Genomic DNA, 26,518 nt, shown 5'->3' with positions numbered 1-26,518 from the left:
TCTTGTATTTCTGTAAGAATTGTTTTAACTCCTAATCTTGCATTAAAAATTTGTACCTTTTAAACACAGATAGTGTAAAAATATTCATTGTATTTGGTATCTTAAAACTAGGGCAGCAACAAAGGAAGAGCAGCTCATTATTCCAATTTTGATAAATTCTTACGTATGTTTCCACTAACTGTTGGTATTCAACGTAACAATTTAATATGTTGGCAGCATGTGAAAGCACAATCTACTTACCATTTTAAAATACACACATAGTTTATAATTCTTTTTAAAAAATTACTTTTACATCCACAAGATAGTAAAGATTATAATGATATTTGGCAATTACTAGCTTAAAATTCCGTCTGTTTTTTTCCCCTGCCATGTTTTTTCTTATTTTTTACCTTAAAAATAGTTTTTGACCAGGAATAATGTATCTCGAGTAGAATCTCAAATTGCGTCATCATTCTTCATTTGTGAGATTCAATAGGACTTAGGAGTTACTTCCCTTGGCTTCCTCCCCGCCGATGTTCATGCAATAGGTCCTAAATCATGTACTAGCATCCCTTAAAATTATATTATATTGACCACTTTAATGTGACAATCTCCTAGGCCATCGTGCCCTAAACTTAAAATTGACTTAGTATCAGGTCAAACTTTCATTTCTATTCACCTTCCTTTTCGCTCTCTCCAGGAGTCCTATCTCGAAGACTTTGACCATAAATATGGGGGATTGAACTTAGTAGTGAAAATTGAAAATTCATTGGGTTAATCAATTTAAGGTCTTAATTTAGTAGTATAATAAAATTTTATACTGTAAATGTATTTAAAATATTGCAATAGCTAATATGTTTTATTTTTTAACTTACCAATTCAATTTTTTTTATGAATAACTATATAAAGATCTTTATGATAGTTAACCTTTTCTATATACAACTTTCTAAGAAAGAACAATCTCTGTCAAGGTTCTCATATACCTATGTGAAAACTTTGTAAATTCTCAAGGTAAAGTGATAAGATTTCTACCCCTTTATTAACTTGTTGTGTTCATTATATCCAACCCACATGCAAACTCAACCAACCTTATTTACAAGTTTCATCTCTCCCCTCTTTATTACTCATCTTTTCATTTCTTTATTGCATGTAGGGTCACCATTCTCCACCCTCTCCCAATCTCTCCTTCTTTTTCTTTCCTCGTAAGAACAGAAAGAAAAGCTCAAAAGCATATAAAGAAAGGGTCTTTTTTTTTTTTGTTCTCTCTCTGGAAAGTAAAGAATGGAAGAGGTTGAAGCTGAAGTTCAGAAGCTGCCTGAAAGGCTTACACCATGCAACAGTGGAAGAAGGAGAAGCTGTGACTGTGATTCTAACCATTCACCCGAATTTGAGTTTTGGATGGTTCGAAACCCGTCTTTTCCTCAGCCCAACCAACTCTCTGCCGATGAGCTCTTCTCCCATGGCGTCCTTCTTCCTTTAGACCTTCTCCAGTGCCCTTCTGCGGAGGACCTACTTGAAGCAAATGGGACAAATACTTCTTCACACCATAAAACTGAGCCTGAACCATCTGGGTCTGGTCGACCCGAACCCGAAACAGAACTATCTGCGTCGATAGTCAACACGTCGGCGGGCGGCGGTTCTTTTACGTCATCAAAGCGTTGGAAGGACATTTTCAAGAAAACCGAGAAGAAATTAGAGAGTAATGATGTGAAGAAGAAGGAGAAGGAGAAGAGGAAAGAGAAGAAAGTTGTAGGTGGAAGCAATGGGGTGAGTACTGGTGCTGAGCTAAATATCAATATTTGGCCCTTTTCGAGGAGTAGATCCGCTGGAAACGGCGGAAGTAGGCCTCGGGTTACGGGTGGATCCGGTTTGGCGAACCGAAAGGTGAGTAGTGCTCCGTGTTCCCGGAGTAACTCAGCCGGTGAATCCAAGTCAAGAAAATGGCCCAGTAGTCCTAGCCGTGGTGGGGTTCATTTGGGCCGAAGCAGCCCAGTTTGGCAGGTCCGCCGGAATCTTGGACCAGGATCCAGTGGCCGGAGCTCCGATGACCTCGTGAGAACTGCTGAAATAACAATCAGAAAAGAAACCGCCCTTAATGAAAGCAGCACCAACAAAAAGGCAGTTAAAAAAGAAGGTGTTGAATGTCGCCGGAAAGTATCGTCAGCGGCTGCCGGTGGTGGTGGGCCTAAAGCTAGAGTCTTGAACTTGAATGTTCCTATGTGCATTGGTTACAGGAATCAGTTAGGTTGCAGAAGTGACGAAAACAGTGCCATTAGTGTCGCCGCCGCTGCCGCCGGGGACGGTGGTGATCGGAGTGGTGTCGCGGGGAGCAGTGAAGGGGTACGTGGCAGTAGTAATTTATTTAATATCAAAAGCCTATTTACCAAGAAAGTCTATTAATTTAATACTGGTAAATCCAAATTAGTAATTACACACTTTTTTGAATATGTTAGTGTATCTATCGTTATCCTTCTCTATATTCTCATATGTAACTTTTTCTTTTTCCTAGAAACTTTTTTGGTAATATGTAAAGTCCTAACTTTTGACGTTTGCAACTCTGCATTTGTGTAATATCTGGGGCTCAGTTTCCTCAACTTACTTGCTTCTGCTGTTCAGTAGTCATACACTCTTGCTATTGAGGTTGAATTCATTGTATAATTTATCCTACTTTAATTTTTGCTCTAATAAACTCCGCTTTCAGCAAACTGTTAACTATTTTAATTATTAAGCTAGTGATTGAGGTTAATATATTTACCTTAGCGACGATGCTTGCAGAGTGGCAATTTTAATTTTTACATGAATTCTTCATCCTCATCATATGGTACTGATGTGGTTATTTTGTGTGAATTCTTTTTTTTTTTTTTGGGTGTAAAGGTAGTGCGCAAACTTGCATATACCTCGGCTAATACTACGATTTTTTATCAACTCAAATATTGAATAATTCTGTCTAATATGAAATTGTCTAATATTTTTGTCTCTTTAAGAAGTAGAACCTTAGTTTCTAAATATTTTATTTAGCTTCATTGCTGCTAGACCATACTTTTCAATGCAGCTATTATTCATTGTGATGCATAGGATCCGTTTGGACATAGATTCTCAAATATTTTTTTAGAAAAGTTGATTTGAAATTGAAAATATGTTTGGATATGAATTTTGGGGTAAGTTTTGACATGTTAAAAAGTCATTTTTCCCTCTTTTTTCGGCTAAAAAATCTCAAATGGTCATGATTTGGTCCAAAAAGAGGTCTTAAACTATATTTGGAATTTGAAGTTTTGGTTTTTAAAATCTCCCAAAAACTAGATTAATTATATAAACAACACATATTTGAATTTTTTTTTTGGAAAAAAAAACTTCCAAAACTTAAGGCCAAAAACGCGTGCATAAAGAAATTTGGTACTGGTATTTTGTTACACACTTGTACTGGATATGGAACTTACCGAGCATATGACCACTTACCATAGGGGCCAACTCTAAATTCTGGAAGTTTCCGATGAATTTAAGGTTGAAAATCAGACAACGTGATAAGGTTTTGAACGTATTGGATACAGTTATTAACAGCCATAAATTAAGGCTAGGAGAAAGACAGCGTCAGCGGGCGTTACAAAATGCTTTTCGCTTGCCAGTTAAGGGGCTAAGGCATGGTCCATGGGGCGTTGGACATTACTTTCACTCTCCTCTTTCGTTACGTTACAGCCATAGCCTACGGCAAAATTATACTTTACCGTTTGCTTTTGTTTGTATATTGCCATAACAAGTCTTAACTGCATGATACTTTAGTAGATTGATATCGCGTAACATTCCGTCCAGCCACGTGTTCTTCTACATACGTTTAAGCTTTTTCCCAATAATAGTCACGAAATCATGATTTTGGATTCAGTACTAAGCGCGAGTCTCTGTTTTCTGCTGGTACGCAAACCGTTAAGTTTTCAGTTCTGCACATAGACATAGTGATTGAATGTTATCAGTTCTGATTTAAGAGAATATTTTTTAAAATATATATTTTACTCTATATATACGTCTTTTTGTACGTGTGTATAAGTTTGATCTCGAAGCACTGAGTTCAGCTGGAACATGATGTCTAACTTTATAGACATTTTAATGTCTTGTTATTATTTCGCATAGTTGAATCTTTCTACCGTTGCACTCAATCAAATAGGAGTACAATTTATCAACCATGCATTCATTTTTGGCGGATGAAATCTCTCTGTATTCATTATGTTCTATTTGGGGCCTATCTAAATCCCTCAATCCATTTACTCTTTTGTATATTCCATTTATTTCTGTACCGTTAGAAACATATGCGAAATAAGATCCGATTATCCGAATCACCTTCATGACAAAGGATAATTAAAGAGAAGAAAATAACCGGTAAGTAGGACATACATGAGAGCTAGTACTACACTGAACCCTGCATTAATTTTGTCCCCATAGAGATAAAATAGTGCAAGGGCCGAAAATGTCAGGGGTGTGTACCGTTTTGAAAAAATGATAATGTATACCGTCAATCCTCTTTATAATAGCATCCATATATAACAGTCATTCACTATAAAAGTCAAAATTTCCTCATAACTAATTTTTTAAGTCATATTTTACCTCTATATAACAGCTTTTTACTTATAACGGCAACAACCATATTTATAGCAGAACACTGTTTGTAAAATTACTTCTCTTAACAAAAACACTGTTAAAAATCCAAAAATATTCTAGCATACTATGCTGGAATTTTATAATGTGTTGGAGTTCCATTATAATATGCTGGAAATTTATATGCAGGAGCTCCATAATTCCACATATTATATTGGAACTTTCCGTGTTTTAGCAAAATAGTGACTATTTTTCAATGACTTCGGAAATACTGGCTATTTTTTGATTACCAGTCCGAAAAATGGCTAGCCCATGCTATTTTGACTTAAAAATGATAAGGAATTTTTACATTCCTATGCCATATAGTAAACTATATTGCCCTCCATGCTTAACTTTTAATATAATTACCTTCTATACACCTAATTACCATTTATGTACCATTTTAGGATTTTAATGGTATTAATTAGTCTCCTAATTTTACTCAACCGTATATTCCCACTCCCCCAAGTTTCTCTCTCTAAATCCCACCACATCACTCACGTATCAAACCACACCCCACGATTTCCTCTTCAATCACCCACAATTTCCTCTTCTAAAACCAACGAAAATGTGTAACCCCTCCACCATTGACAACCATTAAAAAGTTTTGAAGCTTTGAATTCGAATTTGGGTTTTCAAAAAATATTGTTTGTTTGGATTGGATGTTGTTGCAAATAATTGAGAATTCTCTCTACGTCTCTCTCTATCCCTCAAACCCAAATTTTAGTAATATAAGAGGAAAGGAAAAGAGAGCAGTAATTCCACCATTGACAACCATTAAAAAGCTTTGAAGCTTTGAATTCGAATTTGGGTTTTTAAAAATCATTATTTGTTTGGATTGGGTGTTGTTGCAAATAATTGGGAATATGGTTTGAAGTTTATATCTCAATTTTGAGGGGTTTTGGTGAAGATTAGAGTTGGTTTTGGATGAATTTCAGATTGAAACTCGAAGATGAAGAAGAAAAAGACATGACATACATTATATTGTAGAAATTGTAGAAAAATTGTATTCTGTTATTTATTTAGTTTTCTTTTATTCATTTAACTATTGTATGAAATTTGAACAACATTGTAAATGACATAACGAAGTTACTGCAATGAAGTTACTGCAACTCTCGGAATTCCATTCCGACCCTCGGATCAAAATCTCACCTACCAACCGGAAATCGCCAAAATACTAACTTCGCCAATTTAAGCCTAATTCTACATCGGACTTCCAAAATCAATTCCGATCATACTCCTAAGTCATAAATCACCTCCCGAAGCTAACCGAACCATCGGAACTCACATTCGAGTCCTCTAACACATAAGTCAACATCCGGTTGACTTTTCTAACTTAAACCTTCTTGAAAGAGACTAAATGTCTCATTTCTTACCAAATCTACTCAGAATGCAAACTACCCAACTTGCTCACATAAAACACGGATAACAAAGCATAAGGAAGCAAAAATGGGGAAAACGGAGCAGTAATTCATGGGACGATTGGCCGGGTCGTCACATCCTCCCCAAATTAAACAAACGTTCATCCTCGAACGAGTCAAGGAACATACCTGAAGCCTCGAATAGGTGAGGATATATGCTCCGCATATCCCGCTCGGTCTTCCAGGTAGCCTCCTCCACTGGCCGACCTTTCCACTGTACTTTCATTGAAGTTATATCCTTTGACCTCAACTTTCGAACATGACGTCCCAAAATAAATACTGGCTCCACATCAAAGGTCAAATCATCATCCAATTGAACTGTGCTGAAGTCCAAAACATGAGACGAATCCCCAATATACTTTCGGAGCATAGAAACATGAAATACCGGATGCACACTCGACAAGCTGGGTGGCAAAGCAAGCTTATAAGCCACCTCTCCAATCCTCTGAAGCACCTCAAAAGGCCCCATAAACCGAGGACTCAATTTCCTTTTTTTCCCAAATCTCATAACACCCTTCATGGGCGAAACCTTCAACAAGACCTTCTCACTCACCATATAGGACGCATCCCGAACCTTTCGGTCCGCATAACTCTTCTGACGCGACTGCGTTGTACGAAGCCTCTCCTGAATCACTTTCACCTTCTCTAAGGCATCCTGAACCAAATATGTCCCCAATAGCCTAGCCTTGTCAGGCTCGAACCAACCAACTGGAGATCTACATCGCCTCCCGTACAAAGCCTCATATAGAGCCATCTGAATACTCGACTGGTAGTTGTTGTTGTAAGCAAACTCTACAAGCAGTAGAAACTTATCCCATGCACCTACGAAATCAATAACACAAGCAAGCAACATGTCCTCCAGTATCTGAATAGTACGCTCGGACTGCCCGTCCGTCTGAGGATGAAAAGTTATGCTCAACTCCACCTGAGTACCCAACTCTCGCTGAACTGACTTCCAAAACTGGGAAGTAAACTGGTACCTCTATCTGAGATGATGGAAACCGGAAAACCATGCAACTGAACAATCTCTCGGATATATATCTCTGCTAACCACTCTGAAAAATAAGTAGTACACACAAGAATGAAGTGTGCGGGCTTGGTCAGCCGATCCACAATCACCTAAATAGCATCGAACTTCTTCAAAGTCCGAGGAAGTCCAACAACAAAGTCCATAGTAATCCTCTCCCACTTCCACTCGGGAATAACCATCTGTTGAAGCAAACCACCTGGTCTCTGATGCTCATATTTCACCTGCTGACAATTGAGACACCGAGATACAAATCTCACGATATCTTTCTTCATTCTTCTCCACCAATAGTGCTACCTCAAATCCTGATACATCTTCGCAGCACCCATATGGATAGAATACCGCGAGCTATGGGCCTCATCCAGAATCAACTCCTGAAGCCTATTCACATTGGGTACACAAATCCGGCCCTACAACCTTAACACACCATCATCACCAATGGTCACGTCTCTAGCATCATCATGCTGCACTTTGTCCTTAAGGACAAGCAAATGTAGATCATCATACTGGCGCTCTCTGGTACGATCAAATAAGGAAGACCAAGAAACCACGCAAGCCAACACCCGGCTGGGCTCCAAAATATCTAATCTTACAAACCGATTGGCCAAGGCCTGAACATCAATCGCAAGGGGTCTCTCCCCAACTGGAATATATGCCAAACTCCTCATACTCACTGCCTTTCGGCTCAAAGCATCAGCCACCATATTGGCCTTCCCCGGGTGATACAATATGGTAATATCATAATCCTTAAGCAACTCTAACCATCTTCGTTGCCTCAAATTAAGATCCTTTTGCTTGAACAAATGCTGAAGACTACGGTGATCAGTGAATATCTCACAAGATACGCCATACAAGTAATGCCTCCAAATCTTCAATGCATAAACTATGGCAGCCAACTCCAAGTCATGAACGAGGTAGTTTTTCTCATGAGGCTTCAACTATCGAGAAGCATACACAATAACTCTACCCTCCTACATCAATACATAACCAATCCCAACTCTCAAGGCATCACAATATACGGTATATGAACTTGAAGCTGATGTCAAAAGCAATACTGGAGCTGTGGTCAAAATTGTCTTGAGCTTCTGAAAGCTTTCCTCACACTTGTTCGACCATACAAATGGAGCACCCTTTTGAGTCAACTTGGTCAAGGGCGATGCAATGGATGAGAATCCCTGAACAAACCGGCGATAATAGCCTGCCAACCCAAGAAAACTACGAATCTCTGTGGCTGAGGACGGTCTAGGCCAACTCTGAACTGCCTCTATCTTCTTCGAATCAACCTGAATACCCTCGTTGGACACCACGTGTACCAAGAAAGCCACTGAACCGAGCCAAAACTCACACTTAGAGAACTTTGCATAAAGCCTATCCTCCCTCAATCTCTGCAATACCACTCGCATATGCTCCGCGTGCTCATCCTGACTACGCGAGTACACCAGAATATCATCAATGAATATGATAACGAATGAATCCAGATAAGGCCCAAATACATTGTTCATCAAATGCATGAACGCTGCGGGGGCATTGGTTAGCCCGAAAGACATCACAAGGAACTCGTAATGACCATATCTGGTCCTGAAAATAGTCTTAAGAATATCTGAATCCCTAATCTTCAACTGGTGATCGCCCGAACGGAGATCAATCTTGGAGAACACTCTCGCTCCCTGAAGCTGGTCAAATAAATCATCAATGCGAGGCAAAGAATACTTGTTCTTAATTGTTACCTTGTTCAATTGCCTATAATCGATGCACATTCGCATTGTGCTTTCCTTTTTTTTTCACAAACAGAACAGGCGCACCCCAAGGTGACACACTAGGCCGAATAAACCCTTTATCTAGGAGTTCCTGAAGCCGCTCCTTCAATTCTTTCAACTCCGCTGGTGCCATACGATATGACGGAATAGAAATGGGCTGAGTGCCTGGCACCAGGTCAATACCAAAATCAATATCCCTGTCCGGTGGCATGCCCGACAGGTCTGCAGGAAAAACATTGGGAAAATCCCTCACAACTGGGACAGAATCAATACTAGGAGCCTCAGCTCCGACGTCCCTCACAAACGCCAAATATGAAAGGCAACCCTTCTCAACCATACGCTGGGCCTTCAAGAAAGAGATCACTCTACTAGGAACATAATCAGTCACACTACGCCACTCGATCCGCGGTACACCCGGCATAGCCAAAGTGACTGTCTTAGCATGGCATTCTAGAATAGCACGACACGAAGATAACCAATACATGCCTAAAATGACATTAAAATCCACTATGATCAATAGCAATAGATCCACTCGGGTCTCTAGATCCCCAATAGTCACCACACATGACCAGTACATACGGTCTACAACAACAGTATCGCCCACCGAGGTAGATACATGAATAGGTAAATCAAGAAACTCACGGGGCGTACCCAAATAACGAGCAAAGTATGATGACACATAAGAAAAGGTGGAACCGGGATCAAATAATACAGAGGCATCTCTGTGGCAGACTGAAACAATACCTGTAATGACAACTTCTGAAGCAATGACATCTGGCTTGCCTGGAAGTACATAGAAACGGGCCTGGCTGCCCCCTGATCGTCCTCCCCCTTTGGGGCGACCCCTGGCTACCTGACCTCCACCCCTAGCTAGCTGGGCGGGTGGTGAAATAACTGGAGAAACAGTCGAGGGCTGACCCCTCTGTTGGGACGAACTAGCAACATGATGAGGACACTGCCTTCACACATGCCCAAACTCTCCACACTCAAAACAACTCCCAGGTGCTGGAGAAGGGGACTGAAGGGAACCCCTCGCACCGGAGTGACTAGCTGATGCACTCGGCATGGAAGAACCCTGAGCCGATGAGGTACGAGATGAACTTTGAGCTGGGAGGGCGCTGAGTGAAGGCTGGCCCTGCTGAGACCCATGATAACCACGACCTGAAGAAACCCTGCGATACTCTGGACGGGCCGACTAAGCAGGCCTGAAAGAATGACCTCTACCATGCTGGGACTGGCCCCTCGAAGGAGCACCACTATAACTGCCTGATCCTCGAGGCCTTTTGGCCTCCTCTCCTCTCGATCATGACGGCGAACCGTCTCAATATTGCGAGCGATATCAACCACCTCCTCAAACGTAGCATCCAATACTCTCTCTCTAGTCATCAGAATATGGTGGTGCTAGTCAAGGCCGTCAACAAATCTCCTGATCCTCTCACGATCTGTCGGAACCATCCAGACGGCATGACGACCAACTTAGAAAACCTCGACTCATATTGTGACACAGTCATATCCCCTTGTCTCAACCACTCAAACTGTCTACGCAGCTCCTCTCTGCAAGACTACGACATATACTTCTACAGAAAGAGAACAGAGAACTCATGCCAAGTAAGGGGTGCTGCACCAACCGGCCTATGCCTCTCATATGCCTCCCACCAAGTGAAGGCAGCCCCAGTAAACTGAAAGGTGGTAAATGCCACACCACTAGACTCGAGAATCCCTGCTGTACGGAGCATCCGCTGACACTTATTTAGAAAACCCTGGGCATCCTCGCCCTCAACACCACTGACTGACGGAGGTTGGAGTCTACCAAACCTCTCAAAATGACGCTACTCATCATCCGGCATAACTGGCACAATAAACTCCTGAGCTGGTGCAATCGACTGGGCTGGAGGTGTCTCCGGTGTCTGTAGTCCCTGCACTACCTGCTCAGGTGTGCGAGCAGCAGGGGTCTGATTGCCTCCCCCAGCCTGTGAAGTAGCTGCTGTTGTAGTGGCTGAAACTTCCCGAGCCAGTCCAGTGCAAACTGTCAAGATCTGTGCCAAGGCCTCCTGTAGACCTGAGATCACGATGGGCACAGCTGGTGCCTGAACTGGTGTTGCTGGAGCCTGATCCGAAGCTGGGACAGCTGGTGGATCAACAGGTGCTACCCTCGCTGCTTTGTCTCTGCCACGACCACGACCGCATCCACGGCCTCTGGTGGCCTCAGCGGGTGGCACTAGTGGTCGTCCACCTGGTCCAGTAGCTCGCGTCCTCACCATCTGTGAGAGGATAAAATAACATAAGTTTAGTTCTCGGATCAACAAAGCTGCACGACAAGAATTTCAAGAATATGAAGTTTTTCCTAAAAAGGTTCTGCAGCCTCTCGAGGATAAATACAGACGTCTCCGTACCGATCCGCGAGACTCTACGAAACCCGCTCATGACTCGTGAGACCTATGTAACCTAGGCTCTGATACCAACTTGTCACAACCCTAACCCCGAACCCGGTCGTAATGGCGCCTCTTGTGAAGATAAGGCTAGCCAGACCAAAATAGAACACCTCTTTTAAACAGTTAAATACCGTAAATAGTTTTAAAACATGATATAATAACCATAATTTGCGGAAATAACGATAACAATAGTAGAAACCATCCCGACACAGCCTAAACCGAGGTGTCACAAGTCATGAGAAACTAATAGTTCCGGATACCAGTCTACTAGATATGAAATCTGTTACAGAAGTTCAAGAACATGAAAATAGTAAGATAAGGGAGGCACGGGGGCTGCGGATGCCAATAGCTACCTCGTAGTCTCCGAAAACACTGCCTGGACTGGGAGGATAAGCACTCATGAGCGGACTCTACGACGCATGAATCTGCACACACGGTGCATGGAGTAATGTGAGTACTCCGACTCAGTGAGTAATAATCATAAATAATGGCTGAAAGCAAGAAAACACGTAAAGGCACAAAGCAATTCTATATCAAGCAGTAAAATCACTTAAGGCAGTAAATCCATGAAGAAATCAAATGAAGTTCCTTTAAACCAAGTAAAACAGGTAATTTAACAGGTAAATAACAAGTATAAATCCACCCCTTGAGCACAATAACAATCACTCAGAACAGTATCAGCCCCTCGGGCTCACTCTCGGTATAATATCAGCCCATCAGGCTCACTTTCAGTACAACATCATCCCCTCGGGCTCACTCTCAAATCATGATGGGTACCCGCACTCACTATGGAGGTGCAGACTCCGAAGGGGCCCCTTACGGCCCAAGCGCAATATCAATTCATCTCGTGGCATCAAATCTAGGCCCTCGGCCTTATATCAATCAAGCCACATCGTGGCATATAAAAAAAGTATTTCAGGCCCTCGGCCTCATATCACTCAGCATATCCTCATATATGGCCCTCGGCCTCACTCAGTCCGAAAATCATCACAAACTCATCGAGCATTAGTAAAACAGTAGTTCTCAACCCAAAACATCATTTAGAAATATCATTTAAGTTCAAATACGAATAAAAGTGGTTGAATTTGTAAAACAGTAAATATCAACAGGACTGAATTCAAGTAATAAGTCAAACAGTGAGGAATTAGTAATAAAAATCCCCGGATGGTTCAAATAGTTGGCACGAAGCCCAAATATGACAATCAGCCCAAATCATGATGATAACAAATAAGTTTCAGTCAAATATGCGGTAAAATCATCAATTGGGATGGACCAAATCACAATCCCCTATAGTAAAATACCTCACGCTCATTACCCAGCGTGTGTCTCACCTCAATACAACACTACGATGTGCAATCCGGGGTTTCAAACCCTCAAGACATTATTTACAATCATTACTCACCTCGAACCGGCTACAACTCTAGCTTGCGATGCCTTTGCCCCTCGAATCGGCCTCCACGTGCGTCAAATCTATCCAAAATCAAAACGAATACGTCACAATATGCTAAGGGAACAAATTCCAAGCGAAAACAATCAAAAAATATCAAAAATTCCGAAATTAGCAAAACCCGAGCCCCGGGCCCACTTCTCGTAACTCAAAAATTTTCACATCATTAGATTCCTTATTATCCCACGAGTTCATACATACCAAAAGTTCTCAATTCCGACCTCAAATGGTCATTCAAATCCAAATTTAAAAGTTCAAAATCTCAAGCCCTAGTTCTTCCATTTTTTGCTTAAGTTCCAAGAATTTCTAGGTTAATTTCACAATAGATTTGAGTTTTAGGTTCGAAAATCTTACCTCCAATCAATTCTCCTTGAATCCCTCTTTAATCACCTTCAAAAAGTTCTCAAAATACTCAGCTATGGAGGAAAAATGGCTCAAAATTGCGGTCAAAATAACTTATAAACTTTCTGCCTAGAGGTTTTTGCATCTGCGACTCCACCACCGCTCCTGCGGTACCACTTTTGTGGTAATTCCTCTGCATCTACGAAAATCACTTAGGGGACCAGGTTCCGCATCTGCGGTCCACTAGCCGCATTTGCGACTCCGTAGGTGCGGTCATGTGCCGCATCTGCGGTCCCTGGCTATTCTTCCCAAACCGCTTCTGCGGCTCTTCTTCCACATGTGTGGCACCGCACCTACGGTCCCAAATCCGCAGGTGCGGAGATACCAGAAGCAGCAGAAAATCTGCCATCACTCAAGTTCCAAAACTTCCCGTTAGCCATCCGAAATCACCCTGAGGCCCTCAGGGCCTCAATCAAAAGCACCAACATGACCCAATACCTTATTCAAACTTGTTCCAATCATCAAAGCACCTCAAACAACATCAAATTACTCAAAACACATCGGATTCAAGCCTAATTTTTGAGAAATCTTCCGAAATACGTTTTTGATCAAAACCCCAACCAAAGCATGTCCGTATGACTTGAAATTTTGCACACACATCCCAAATGACATAACGAAGTTGCTGCAACTCTCGGAATTCCATTCTGTCCTTCGGATCAAAATCTCACCTACCAACCGGAAATCGCCAAAATACTAACTTCGTCAATTCAAGCCTAATTTTACACCGGACTTCCAAAATCGATTCTGATCACACTCCTAAGTCGTAAATCACCTCCCGAAGCTAACCGAACCATCGAAACTCACATCTGAGCCCTCTAATACATAAGTCAACATCCGGTTGACTTTTCCAACTTAAACTTTCTTGAAAGAGACTAAGTGTCTTATTTCTTACCAAATCCACTCCGAACGCAAACTACCCAACTCGCTCACATAAAACACAGATAACAAAGCATAAGGAAGCATAAATGAGAGAAACGGAGCGGTAATTCATGGGATGGCTGGACGGGTCGTCACAATAACACCCCCATTATTTCTTCTACTGAAAATTTCCCCCTAGTTCTGAAGAGGCAACGCAAAATTTCCCCTCAATTCTGACCGCTAAAATATTTCCCTAATGAAAATTTCTCAATCATACATCATAGCATCCACCATGTATATTGCTTCAAGGCCACCTCCGTTGTTGTTACCCTACTTCACTATCGACCCCTCGGTCGGCTAGCAGCGACCAAGTCCACCATTCAAAAAACTGAGATAAGGCATTGAAAGAAACTGAGATGGTCTTGCACTGAGTCGACCGCGACACCCACTGAAGCTGCCTCCATCGACTTTCTGCCCCTTCATTTCCTTTATTGAAGTGGTTCACTCCACTTCCATCGCTTGTGTGTTTATCTTGTCAGACCCATTTCTTTTAATTTCTCGTTACTAATACTTTTTGGGTGTCTCAATGCTTTTATTTTAAGATCTGTACATAATTTTGGTACGGATTTTTGTTGTTATACTCTATATATTTATAGATTTGAAGTTGTAAAACAAAAATCCCTAGCTGCACTTGAAGGATTATTTAGGAGCTGGCCGTGCTTTTTCCCCCTTAATATTTTCAGTTCCAATGAGGTTAGTCATAAATTTTTGTTAAATTAGTCTACGTTCAATTTCTTCTATGCCTAATGGTTATAGATAAACCAACTCAAGATATAATATTGAAGTGTGTTCAATTTAGGGAGTTTATACAGGAGTGAGACTAGTAGATCCGACCATCAATGACCCTAGTGAAAGAGTTGAAAATGCTTCTCTGGAAGAGAATGGAGATATGTGAGGTTTTGATTTTTTACAAAAGAAACTTCAAGTCTCTTGTCTGCATTATGTGATGTTTGTATATTGAAGGGGGATGGGTGGTAAGAATGAAAAAATCAAAAGTCATCCAAACTAGGATGTGAATGGCAAATACTTATCCACACCGGGTGTTTACACCAAACTATATTAGCTTACTATAGTTAATTAATTTAATTAGATGAGAATGCATATAATTTACTAGTTAAATGATTGAAGTCCATATGCAAGACACATGTCATGTATCTATTGGTTTGGTATAAATACCCGGTGCGGGTAAGTTTTTACCAATGTGAATTTTTGGCTTCCCCTATAACCAAAAAACTGAGTCTCCATAATATTCTTTTTTCACAACCTTACGAGGCTTCTTTAGCTTAAATAAATATCATATCTATGACTAAAAGCTACAGGACTTGTGCAAGAAATTAAATCTTGATGGATTTTCTCTTGATGAAGTTGATGCTCCTCGTATTTTCCTCTCTGGACAATATCGTTACTAAGAATGATATAATTCAACATTCTTTTTTTTTGTTTTCAGTTAAAAGATTCGTTCTAGGAAAAAAAATATGTTCCCTGATTAGCTTGTATTTTTTTATCCTTTTTCTTTCCGTTGGACATGTGCTTGCTCACTACTAAAAGGTTTTATACTGGATAGGTATGTATATGATATCGCTTTTTATAGGTATGAAAATGGTATCATTCTGGGAAAACTCAGGTATGCTTTAATTGTTTAGTCATTATTTGTTTTGTTATGGTGATATTCTGATAGATATTGTTCTTGTGGTTTTGTGATATTACTTTTTAGATTGCTATCATCTTGTAACGACCCGACCGATCATTTTGAGTTTTTATACTTTGATCGCCAGTTCTCGGGCATGACTTGCCTCGTGTAACGTATTATGACTGATGTAGATCGTTGGTTTTGGTTTTCAGGAAAAATCGGAATGAATTTGAAGGAACAGTCTCAGTTGAAAGCTTTGAATTTGAAAGGTTGACTAAGAATTGACTTATTTCTATATGAGCTCGGATCGGAAATTTTATGATTTGGATAGTTTCGTTGGATGATTTATGACTTAGAAGCGCGATCGGAATGCATTTTGGAAGCCTGTGGAAGGATTTGGCTTGAATTGGCAAAGTTAGTACTTTGCGAATTCCGGTTGATAGGTGAGATTTTGATTCGAGGGTCAGAATGGAATTTCGATAGTTGTTGTAGCTTCGTTATGTCATTTATGATCTGTGTGCAAAATTTCAGGTTATTCGGACATTGTTTGGTCGGGTTTTTGATCGAAAGTGTATTTCGGAATTTTTTTGAAACTTAGGCTTGGATTCGATGAGTTTTGGGTAATTTGATGTTGTTTGAGGTGTTTTGATGATTGGAACAGGTTTGAATGATGTTATGAATTATGTTGGCATGTTTGGTTGGGGTCCCATGAGGCTAGGATAAGTTTTGGAAGAGTTTTTGGAAGATTTTTGTCATTTTGAGCATAAGCATGTAATGATCCAAAGGTCCATTTTTAGTTCTAGAGATCGAAATTTGATTTTGAGACTTCCGGAATTTTGATAATTAATTATAGGACTGATCTGGAAAGTTTGGTCTAATTTCATCAAGTCGCAATTGGGTTTTTAACGCGAAACATGAGTTAATTGTTTAACGAGCGAAATGGGTATCGAACTAAGCAAATGGGCTCCGAATTGAGTTTCGACTAAAGGGCTATGTTCGTATTATTATTTGTGACTCATAGGAACAAAAATCATCGAATTCCGAGTTCGTATGATGGAGTTAGAGCCTTTTTAGTGAAAAGAAAAGCTACTGCAATTTTCTGGGCAGTTTCTTCATTATTCGCACGTGTGAACAGTAACCACACCTGTGTGAACAGTATCTGTGAAAAGTAAAATGCGTGAACACTAACCGTGAAAATTTCTGGACAGTGTATGATTCGGGCAGTCCGAGAGTTTTCTCATTTTTGGAGCTGTGGAACTCGGATTGAAGCGATTTTCGAAGCGATTTTCACCATATGGATTGGGGTAAGTGTTCTATATCCAAAAGTGATTATATTTAATGATTCCATGGTTATTTTGCATCAAGAATTAATGAATCAAATGGAAGAAATTGGAGAAAATTTGTAAACTTTTCAAAAACGAAAATTCTAGATTTAGAGGCCGAATTGTTATCGGAATTTAGTAATTTTGATATGGTTGGACTCGTGGTTGAATGGGTTGTCGGATTTTGTGAGTTCCGTCGAATTCTGAAGCGTGGGCCCGGGGCCGGGTTTGAGCAATTTCGGGTTTTTGATGTTAAATTGGATATTTTTCGAGTGGGCTTCGCTCCCTTAGCGTATTTTAATGATTATGTACGGATTGTGGCTAGATTTGAAGCATCCGAAGGTTGATTCGTGCGGGCGAGCATCGCGGGCTAGATTTTGGACCGGATCGAGGTAAGTAATGTTTGTAAATACTGTCCTGAGGGTTTGAAACCCCGCATTATACGTCCTTGTGTTACTTTAAGGTGACTTGCACGCTGGATGATGAGCGTGGGGTAGAACACCACTGGGGATTGTGACCTAGTCCATCCCGAACGAATATTTTAATGCGTATTTGATAGATAATTGTTTGACATTATTATATTTTTGGGTTGTATGCCATGTTGGGGCCTTGTGCCGACTTGTTGAGACCCTTAGGGGCATTTTTACTATCTTTCCTCACTCTATTCGTTTGAAATCATATTCTCAGTCATGTTTTACCTGTTTACTGCTCAAATCTGGTTGTATCACTATGTTCTTAAAATGTGGAAATTGTTTTGGGCCGAGTTCCCTGTTTTACTGAGATAGACCGAGGGTCTGATTGTAAGATTGATGACTGAGATAGACTGAGAGTCTGATGGTGAGGTTAATGACTGAGAGAGGCCGAGGGCCTAGTTGTGAGGATTATATATCTATGGATCGGGCTGCACGCTGCAGCGATACTTATATGGGTTGGGCTGCACACCGCAGCAATATAGCGCTTGGGCTATAGGAGCCCCTCCGGAGTCTGCACACCAGGAGCCTCTCCGGAGTCCGCACACCCCCAGTGAGCACAGTCGACTATTTATATGGATCGGGTTGTGCGCCACAGCGATGCATGGATCGGGTTGCACGTCGCAGCGGTTACTTTGATTTCAGTTATTGTGAGAGATATACGGATCGGGCTGCACGCCGCAGCGGTTACTATATGGTACCAATTGAGCGTGAATGTTGAGTGCGAGTACTGATTGGTAAGAGTTGAGTCACGAGTGACAGAGAGGCTAGCCCGAGGGGCGATATATATATACATGCATATGAGTGATGTTTTTTCCTGAGAGGCCTGTTTATGGACTTATTGATTTCACTCCTCTTTAAAGTGAATTTCTATCGAATATGTTGATTTATCGGCCGTTTTTACTCATCTTTATATTGAGCCTCTGTCGGAAAGTTGAACAATTGTTTTAAAACAACTTTTATTTAAACTGGGGTTTATGAGATGTTCAGAAATTAATCACTGATTTGGCATTGGTTATTTCCACTGAGATTTTTAAGTTATGAAGTGTTTATGATTACTGTTTTGCCTGAGGGACTGTTTTACAAACTATGTTTTGCCCGAGGGGCCGATTATGGCTTTAATCTCTATTATTATCTTAAATGGTATTGAACCCCTACCAAAACTGCTGGAAAGTATTTCAAAATAATTTTTACTAAAACCTGAATTTTAAAAGGGAAGATTGACTCGTATTATGATTTGAAGGCTTGTTGTGTTATTGAGCCTAACGTGAATGTGAATTCATTATTTCCTACTGCTCAGCCTTTATTTTACTCTTATTACTTACTAGGTTGGAGTACTCACATTACTCCCTGCACCTCGTGTGCAGATTCAGGTATATTGGAACCTGGTAGCGGGTGTTGATAGCTCAGCTGCGGAGTCATCAAAGTTAGCAAGGTGGTTGCATGACGTTCACAGTACCGCTTCCTTCCCCTCGTTGTTGTTACTGTATTTAGTACATTTTTAGACTTTTGTTGTATTCAGACCTTGATAGTTACTCATGACTAGTGACACCCCGATGTCGGGCTGGTATTTTATTCCGCACTGTTATTCCAGGATTTTATTATGAAACATTGTTTAATTTAAAGACTTAAAAATGACTCTTAATGCTTAAAGGGTTTAAGGTGAGTGTTGTGTCAGCTGGCCTTGTCTTCACGAGAGGCGCCATCACGACCGGGCCGGTTTGGGGTCGTGACAAGTTGGTATCAGAGCCTAGGTTACATAGGTCTCACAAGTCATGAGCAGGTTTAGTAGAGTCTCGCGGATCGGTACAGAGACGTCTGTATTTATCCTCGAGAGGCTGCAGAAACTTTAGGAAAAACTTCACATTCTTGAATTCTTATCGTGCGTCATTGATTCACCTTGAAAGGTAACTCCTTGAACTCTTTCCACGCGTTCGTATGCGCGCTTGAGCGCTCGATATCAGATGTGCATCGATGGCTTGTGATTCCCTGATCAAGGGGCGAGATGCGATCTCTGTGAGTTGATGTTGGGCCAGTCTGGAGGACTTGAGGCCGGATCTTTGCCTATGGCTTGAGCACCGAGGTGCTGATTGTGTGAGCAAGTGTTTTGAACTTAAATGTTCGGTATTGTCCCTATTAGTAGGAGTGACGGCTGGTTAGCTACGTGATGAGTATGTTAGTACTGTGAGATGTATCTATGTAACTTGGAAGTGACGAGGAAGGTCTGCGGGATGATAGATGAACTATTAAGTGTATAATTTCCATTGTGATTGGATGTGTAGCTCTGAGTTATGGGTGTGCAAAGAGTCTTTTCATGTGTCCTAGTTGGGAGTGAAGTAAATTTCATGTTTTGGTATGAGTTCAGACTCAGGAAGACTAAGTGACTACGTAATGGTTATGACGGTGGAAGGCATACATAAATGTTAGTTTAAGGCGAAGAAGGTGGGTTATCTCATGCGAAGTTTTTCGAGGTTATACGATCCTTATGTGTCTGTTAGATTTGCGAGTGAAGGATACGTGTTGCAACTTAAATTGGGTCGCTTAGTGAGTGAGTGTAACTGTTGCGAGAGTGGAATGCGAGATTTGCAGAGGAATTAAAATTCTAGATGATCTGTGTTTTCACAAGCTTATAAAAGATTTGAGTTTAATCTCATTATGGTATCATGGCATCAATAGAGTATAATCGTTATGAGTTATTGAGCGTGTGTTGATCTATGGCTTCGAGCCAAGTGGGGGAGTCCGCTATTGAATAGTTGATTGCACGGTTATGTGCTCTAATGGTTCCAATTCGAGGCGTATTTGTAAATCAGTTGTGGCTCGAATAAAGGAAATTTCAATAAAGGCTATGTTATGCTTTATGGGTGTACGAGAATCAGGGAATGACTTGAGTTGTGGTTGGTAACGAATGCTCGGTGCATAGGGCAGGAAGTTGCTTGGTTATATTGAAATGAGGTCACATTTTGTAGTGTCGGAGTGCAAATGAAGCACAGGTTGTTCGGTTCGTTTAATCAATCTAACTACGGTTTGAGTAGAGTGGATGCCTCTAGAGAATGGTCCTATTGTGTTCCAAATTTTACATGCAATAATTGGAGGCTTTCAAGTTATACTTATGGATAGAAACTGAGTTTTCCTTGGAAGACGTCAAGACTTGTGGTGTTTTCTATATTAATTGTGGGATTCTATGTATTAGTATTAGGAGGTAACAGATTTAGATCCGCAAGAAGTTCTTCAGAGCGAAGTATTTCAAATGTGGTGCTTTTGGGAATATTTAAGAGAGTATTCAGTGGCTTATGAGTCTTAGACAGTGTGGTTTTATGCTTGGGTCTCATGTGGTAATCCTGGGTTGAGAAATTGTGGTGCTACAGTAAGAGAGAATATCAAGTTGAAAATGAATCAGAAGGAAATTTATATAGATATAATAGTTTGATAGTAGACCGAATCCGTATGGTAATGATATGAGTAATTCCGTGCGTGTGTTCGAGGTAATGAGTTCTTTCAGGTATTTTGCGGCGATGCTCTTAGGTTTTGATGACTTGCTTAGCTTGATCGAGTTAGAAGGATTCAGTCCTAACATGCCTGATTTGTGAAAAGGGAACTCAGAGAGTTCTTGATGGTTTTACCGCGGTTTGGGAATGTATATTTTCTGTGGACATGGGATGTATAGTGATTTTCCTTCTAGATGGGACCAATGGAAGGTTCGTGACTAGTGAATATGTAGTTGATTGTGGCTTGGAAAGGAATTTTAAAGTTCTCATATTTATCATAGGATGACATGTTATATGTGGTATGTTCTGTAGGGCGGGGATTGGCATATGTAAGGTCGCAATTCAGTTTTGAAAGTAAGGTCATAAATTCTTAGACAGCACAGGCAGTTTCAGATGACTAGGTAAATGATATTACTAAATGGTGTGTCTTGATAACGGTATGCACTTCAGACCTCACCATTGGCAACTCGAAGTCAACCAAACCGTCGTGATACAGAACACACATCCATATAGGTCTACCAATGGACCATACATCAAGTCTAGTCACACACAACAGATAAATAATCCTCCGAAGGTTCACAACGACTGAATCATAGCACATACTACCCTCTGACCAACCTTAGCTATTTTCTCACAGTCCACAACCGCAGTACTTATGATGTATTATTAACTCAACCACATTTCCCTCTGTGTGTTGATTCATCTGTTATTGAGCTTATTAGTAATCTGGGGAGACCTATGAGTTACCTTTCTGTGTTGCGAGGCGTTATGATTTGTTGGTTATAGGCACATTTGGCGTTGCTCGGTGAACGGCATATTGGTTATGTCCTATCGGGTGTGCGTGGTGTATATTATTTGTTTCACCGTGGGTGTAATGATTGCTTTGGTTCCAGACATCAAATTATGCGTGGTTGTCGATTTCGAGCATAATGACTTGAGGTGTTTCATGTGGAACAGTGTTGGATAGGATCGCGCATCACAACAAAGTTATGTGGAGGTATGACCTTGCGGGTTAGATTTGTGTGTTATGTTCCTACAATGCGAGACGGGTTCTCAGCCTTGTGTTGTGGCGGTACTGGTGAGCTTGAGGTACAACTCTTTCAATTGAGTCATTTTCATGATTTGAGTATGTTCAGATCATTGCTTATTGGTGCGCGTATTATGCAAGTGGTGTTTTAGGCCTGTACGGATGTGTCATGTCACCAGAGTAGTGTGTTGGATTAGAGGAGATCGTTGGGATCTTTAATGAATACAAACAGATTCGATTTCAGCATGTCGGGAGGATAAATATCGAGGTTCGGCTCAGAAATTTGCTATGATCCTTGCCAAAGGAGAAGTGGCCTTATGAGTGGTTGATCTGAGAAATGGTTATGGTTTATTGCGTGTTTCATTTATCATTGGCAGTATATGGAAGTGTTGGAATGAGACTTTAGTTGATAAGAGGTTTTCTGTCGGTATTCGGTTGTTATGTGCAGCTGCTGTGAATCGAAGTTATCGCTACGAGTGTTTGAGTTATGTGGTATATCATATAATTGCACCTGAGGTTGCAGGCATAGGCTATTACAGCTGGTTCGGGCCTATTCAGTGTATGAGTGTGAGGTTTTGATCGTATTGATGGTTTCAGAAGTGAAAATGTGGTTCTATGATTCATGGGCTAGATTGGGTTGTGTAATTTCAGCTTCTATGTGTTATCACACCTATATGAGATAGGGTGACGTGTGATCACCCCCAGGTTATGCATGGTAAAGTTATTCAGCTATTGGTTGGCTTTTAGAACAACTCTGAGTACGTTCGAGGACGAACGTGTGTTTAAGTGGGGGAGGATGTAATGACCCGACTGGTCATTTTGAGCTTTTATACTTTGATTGCTAGTTCTCGGGCATGACTTGCCCTGTTTAATGTATTATGACTGATGTAGATCGTTGGTTTTGGTTTTCAGGAAAAATCGGAATGAATTTGAAGGAACAGTCTTAGTTGAAAGCTTTGAATTTGAAAGGTTGACTAAGAGTTGACTTATTTGTATATGAGCTCGGGTCGGAAATTTTATGATTTGGATAGTTTCGTTGGGTAATTTATGACTTAGAAGCGCGATCGGAATGCATTTTGGAAGCCCGTGGAAGGATTTGGCTTGAATTTGCAAAGTTAGTATTTTGGCGAATTGGCAAAGTTAGTATTTTAGCGAATTCCGGTTGATAGGTGAGATTTTGATCTGAGGGTCGAAATGGAATTCCAATAGTTGTTGTAGCTTTGTTATATCATTTGTGATGCGTGTACAAACTTTCAAGTTATTCGGACATCGTTTGGTCGGGTTTTTGATCGAAAGTGTATTTCGAAAGTTTTTAGAAACTTAGGCTTGAATTTGATGAGTTTTGGGTAATTTGATGTTGTTTGAGGTGTTTTGATAATTCAAACAGGTTTGAATGATGTTATGAATTATGTTGGCATGTTTGGTCGGGGTCCCATGAGGCTAGGATAAGTTTTGGAAGAGTTTTTGAAAGATTTTTGCCGTTTTGAGCATAAACATGTAATGATCCAAAGGTCCATTTTTAGTTCTAGAGATCGAAATTTGGTTTTGAGACTTCCGAAATTTTGATAATGAATTATAGGACTGATCTGGAAAGTTTGGTCTAATTTCATCAAGTTGCGATTGGGTTTTTGACACGAAATATGAGTTAATTGTTGAACTAGCGAAATGTGTATTGAACTGAGCAAATGAGCTCCGAATTGAGTTTCGATTGAAGGGCTATGTTCGTATTATTATTGGTGACTCATAGGAACAAGAATCATCGAATTTCGAGTTCGTATGATGGAGTTAGAGCCTTTTTAGTGAAAAGAAAAGCTGCTGTAATTTTCTAGGCAGTTTCTGCATTTTTCGCACGTGTGAACAATATCCGTGTACAGTACCATGTACAGTAAACATGAACAGTATTCGTGTACAGTACCCCCGTGTACAGTACATTTGAATAGTACCCCCGTATACATTACCCGTGAACAGTACCGTGAACAGTAAAATGCATGAACAGTAACCGTGAAAATTTCTAGACAGTGTATGATTCGGGCAGCCCGAGAGTTTTCTCATTTTTGGAGCTATGGAGCTCGGATTGAAGCAATTTTCGAAGTAATTTTCACCATATGGATTGGGGTAAGTGTTCTATATCCAAAAGTGATTATATTTCATGGTTATTTTCATCAAGAATTAGTGAATTAAATGGAAGAAATTGGAGAAAATTTGTAAACTTTTCAAAAACGAAAATTCTAGATTTGGAGGCCGAATTGTTATCGGAATTTAGTAATTTTGGTATGGTTGGACTCGTGGTTGAATGAGTTGTCGGATTTTGTAAGTTTCGTTGAATTCCGAAGTGTGGGCCCGGGGGCCGGGTTTGAGCAATTTCGGGATTTTGATGTTAAATTGGATATTTTTCGAGTGGGCTTCGCTCCCTTAGCATATTTTAATAATTATGTACTGATTGTTGCTAGATTTGGAGCATCCAGAGGTCGATTCGTGCGGGCGAGGCATCGTGGGCTAGATTTTGGACCAGATCGAGGTAAGTAATGATTGTAAATACTGTCCTGATGGTTTGAAACCCCGCATTATACGTTGTTGTGTTACTTTGAGGTGACTTGCACGCTGGATGACGAGCGTGGGATAGAGCACCGCTGGAGATTGTGACCTAGTCCATCCCGAACGAATATTTTAATGCGTATTTTATAGTTAATTGTTTGACATTATTATATTTTTGGGTTGTATGCCATGTTGGGGCCTTGTGCTGACTTATTGAGACCCTTAGGGGCATTTTTACTATATTTCCTCACTCTATTTGTTTGAAATCATCTCAGGCATGTTTTACCTGTTTACTGCTCAAATCTAGCTTTATCACTATGTTCTTAAAATGTGGAAATTGTTTTGGGTTGAGTTCCTTGTTTTACTGAGATAGACCGAGGGTCTGATTGTGAGATTGATGACTGAGATAGACTGAGAGTATGATGGTTAGGTTAATGACTGAGAGAGGCCGAGGGCCTAGTTGTGAGGATTATATATTTATGGATCGGGCTGCACGCCGCAACAATGTATATATATATTTATATGGATCGGGCTGCATGCCGCAGCGATACTTATATAGATCGGGCTGCGCGCCGCAGCAATATAGCGCTTGGGCTGTAGGAGCCTCTCCGGAGTCTGCAGACCCCTAGTGAGCGCAGTCGACTATTTATATGGTTCGGGTTGTGCGCCACAGCGATGCATGGATCGGGCTGCATGCCGCAGCGGTTACTTTGATTTTAGTTATTATAAGAGATATACGGATCGGGCTGTACGCCGCAGCAGTTACTATATGGTACCAATTGAGCGTGAATGCCGAGTGCCAGTACTAATTGGTAAGAGTTGAGTCACGAGTGAAAGAGAGGCTAGCCCGAGGGGCGATAGATATATACATCCATATGAGTGATATTTTTTCCTGAGAGGCCTGTTTATGGACTTATTAATTTCACTCCTCTTTAAAGTGAATTTCTATCGAATATGTTGATTTATCAACTGTATTCACTCGTCTTTATATTGAGCCTCCATCGGAAAGTTGAACAAAGGTTTTAAAACAACTTTTATTTAAACTGGGGTTTATGAGATATTTAGAAATTAATAATTGATTTGGCATTGGTTATTTCCACTGAGATTTTTAAGTTATGAAGTGTTTATGATTACTGTTTTTCCCGAGGGGCTGTTTTACAAACTATGTTTTGCCCGAGGGGCCGATTATGGCTTTAATCTCTATTATTATCTTAAATGGTATTGAACCCCTACTGAAACTACTGGAAAGTATTTCAAAATGATTTTTACTAAAAGATGGATTTTAAAAGGGAAGATTGACTCGTATTATGATTTGAAGGCATGTTGTGTTTATTGAGCCTAACGTGAATGTGGATTCATTGTTTCCTACTGCTCAACCTTTATTTACTCTTATTACTTACTATGTTGGAGTACTCACATTACTCTATTCAGGTATATCGAAACCCGGTAGCGGGTGTTGATAGCTTAGCCACGGAGTCATCAGAGTTAGCAAAGTTGCTGCATGACGTTCACAGCATCGCTTCCTTCCCTTCGTTGTTGTTACTGTATTTAGTACATTTTTAAACTTTTGTTGTATTCAGACCTTGATAGTTGCTCATGACTAATGACACCCCGATGTCGGGCTGGTATTTTATTCCGCATTGTTATTCCAGAATTTTATTATGAAACATTGTTTAATTTAAAGACTTAAAAATGACTCTTAATGCTTAAAGGGTTAAGGTGAGTGTTGTGTCGGCTGGCCTTGTCTTCACGAGAGGTGCCATCACGACCGGGCCGGTTTGGGGTCGTGATACATCTACTTTTCTTTTCATACCGGGATGCCTCCATGAACTTCACGCTATGTCTATTCAAACAGTAAATTTTCATCCATTATTATCAAGAGTGGTGTTAATATCACACTTTGTGAATCAAGTAGCTGATATTTTATAATACTCAAATTTTGTGATATGAGGAATAAATCTTACATTAGTAATCTAATTTATATTATTAGTTACCTTTTATTTCTCCATGCTTGAGAACGTTTTTTAGCTAAAGGGATTACCA

The 26,518-nt window shown here is 40.5% G+C and overlaps 1 protein-coding gene and 1 long non-coding RNA gene across 4 annotated transcripts; both read left to right on the top strand.

Annotated features, from left to right (window-relative positions):
- The first annotated feature begins 1,037 nt into the window (after positions 1–1,037).
- On the top strand, positions 1,038–2,573 carry LOC107818151 (uncharacterized). Its single transcript, XM_016644093.2, has one exon. The coding sequence runs from the start codon at positions 1,261–1,263 to the stop codon at positions 2,377–2,379; it is 1,119 nt and encodes a 372-aa protein (XP_016499579.1). The 5' UTR covers positions 1,038–1,260; the 3' UTR covers positions 2,380–2,573.
- Positions 2,574–15,940: 13,367 nt separating this feature from the next.
- Positions 15,941–26,117, top strand: LOC107818150 (uncharacterized). 3 transcript variants are annotated; one of them, XR_012708103.1, is made up of 6 exons: positions 15,941–16,079; positions 16,845–16,940; positions 17,284–17,350; positions 18,796–18,863; positions 24,391–24,458; positions 25,907–26,117. It is a non-coding gene; the product is annotated as an uncharacterized LOC107818150 (long non-coding RNA). The 3 variants fall into 3 exon arrangements; XR_012708104.1 differs by lacking the exon at positions 24,391–24,458; XR_001655355.2 differs by lacking the exons at positions 24,391–24,458; positions 25,907–26,117 and having other exon boundaries at positions 18,796–18,930.
- Positions 26,118–26,518: the final 401 nt, after the last annotated feature.

This window comes from Nicotiana tabacum, chromosome 3, assembly GCF_000715075.1.
Source record: "Nicotiana tabacum cultivar K326 chromosome 3, ASM71507v2, whole genome shotgun sequence".
NCBI lineage: Eukaryota > Viridiplantae > Streptophyta > Magnoliopsida > Solanales > Solanaceae > Nicotiana > Nicotiana tabacum.
The sequence above is the reverse complement of the archived record's forward strand: the minus strand, read 5'-3'. Positions and strand labels throughout refer to the sequence as shown.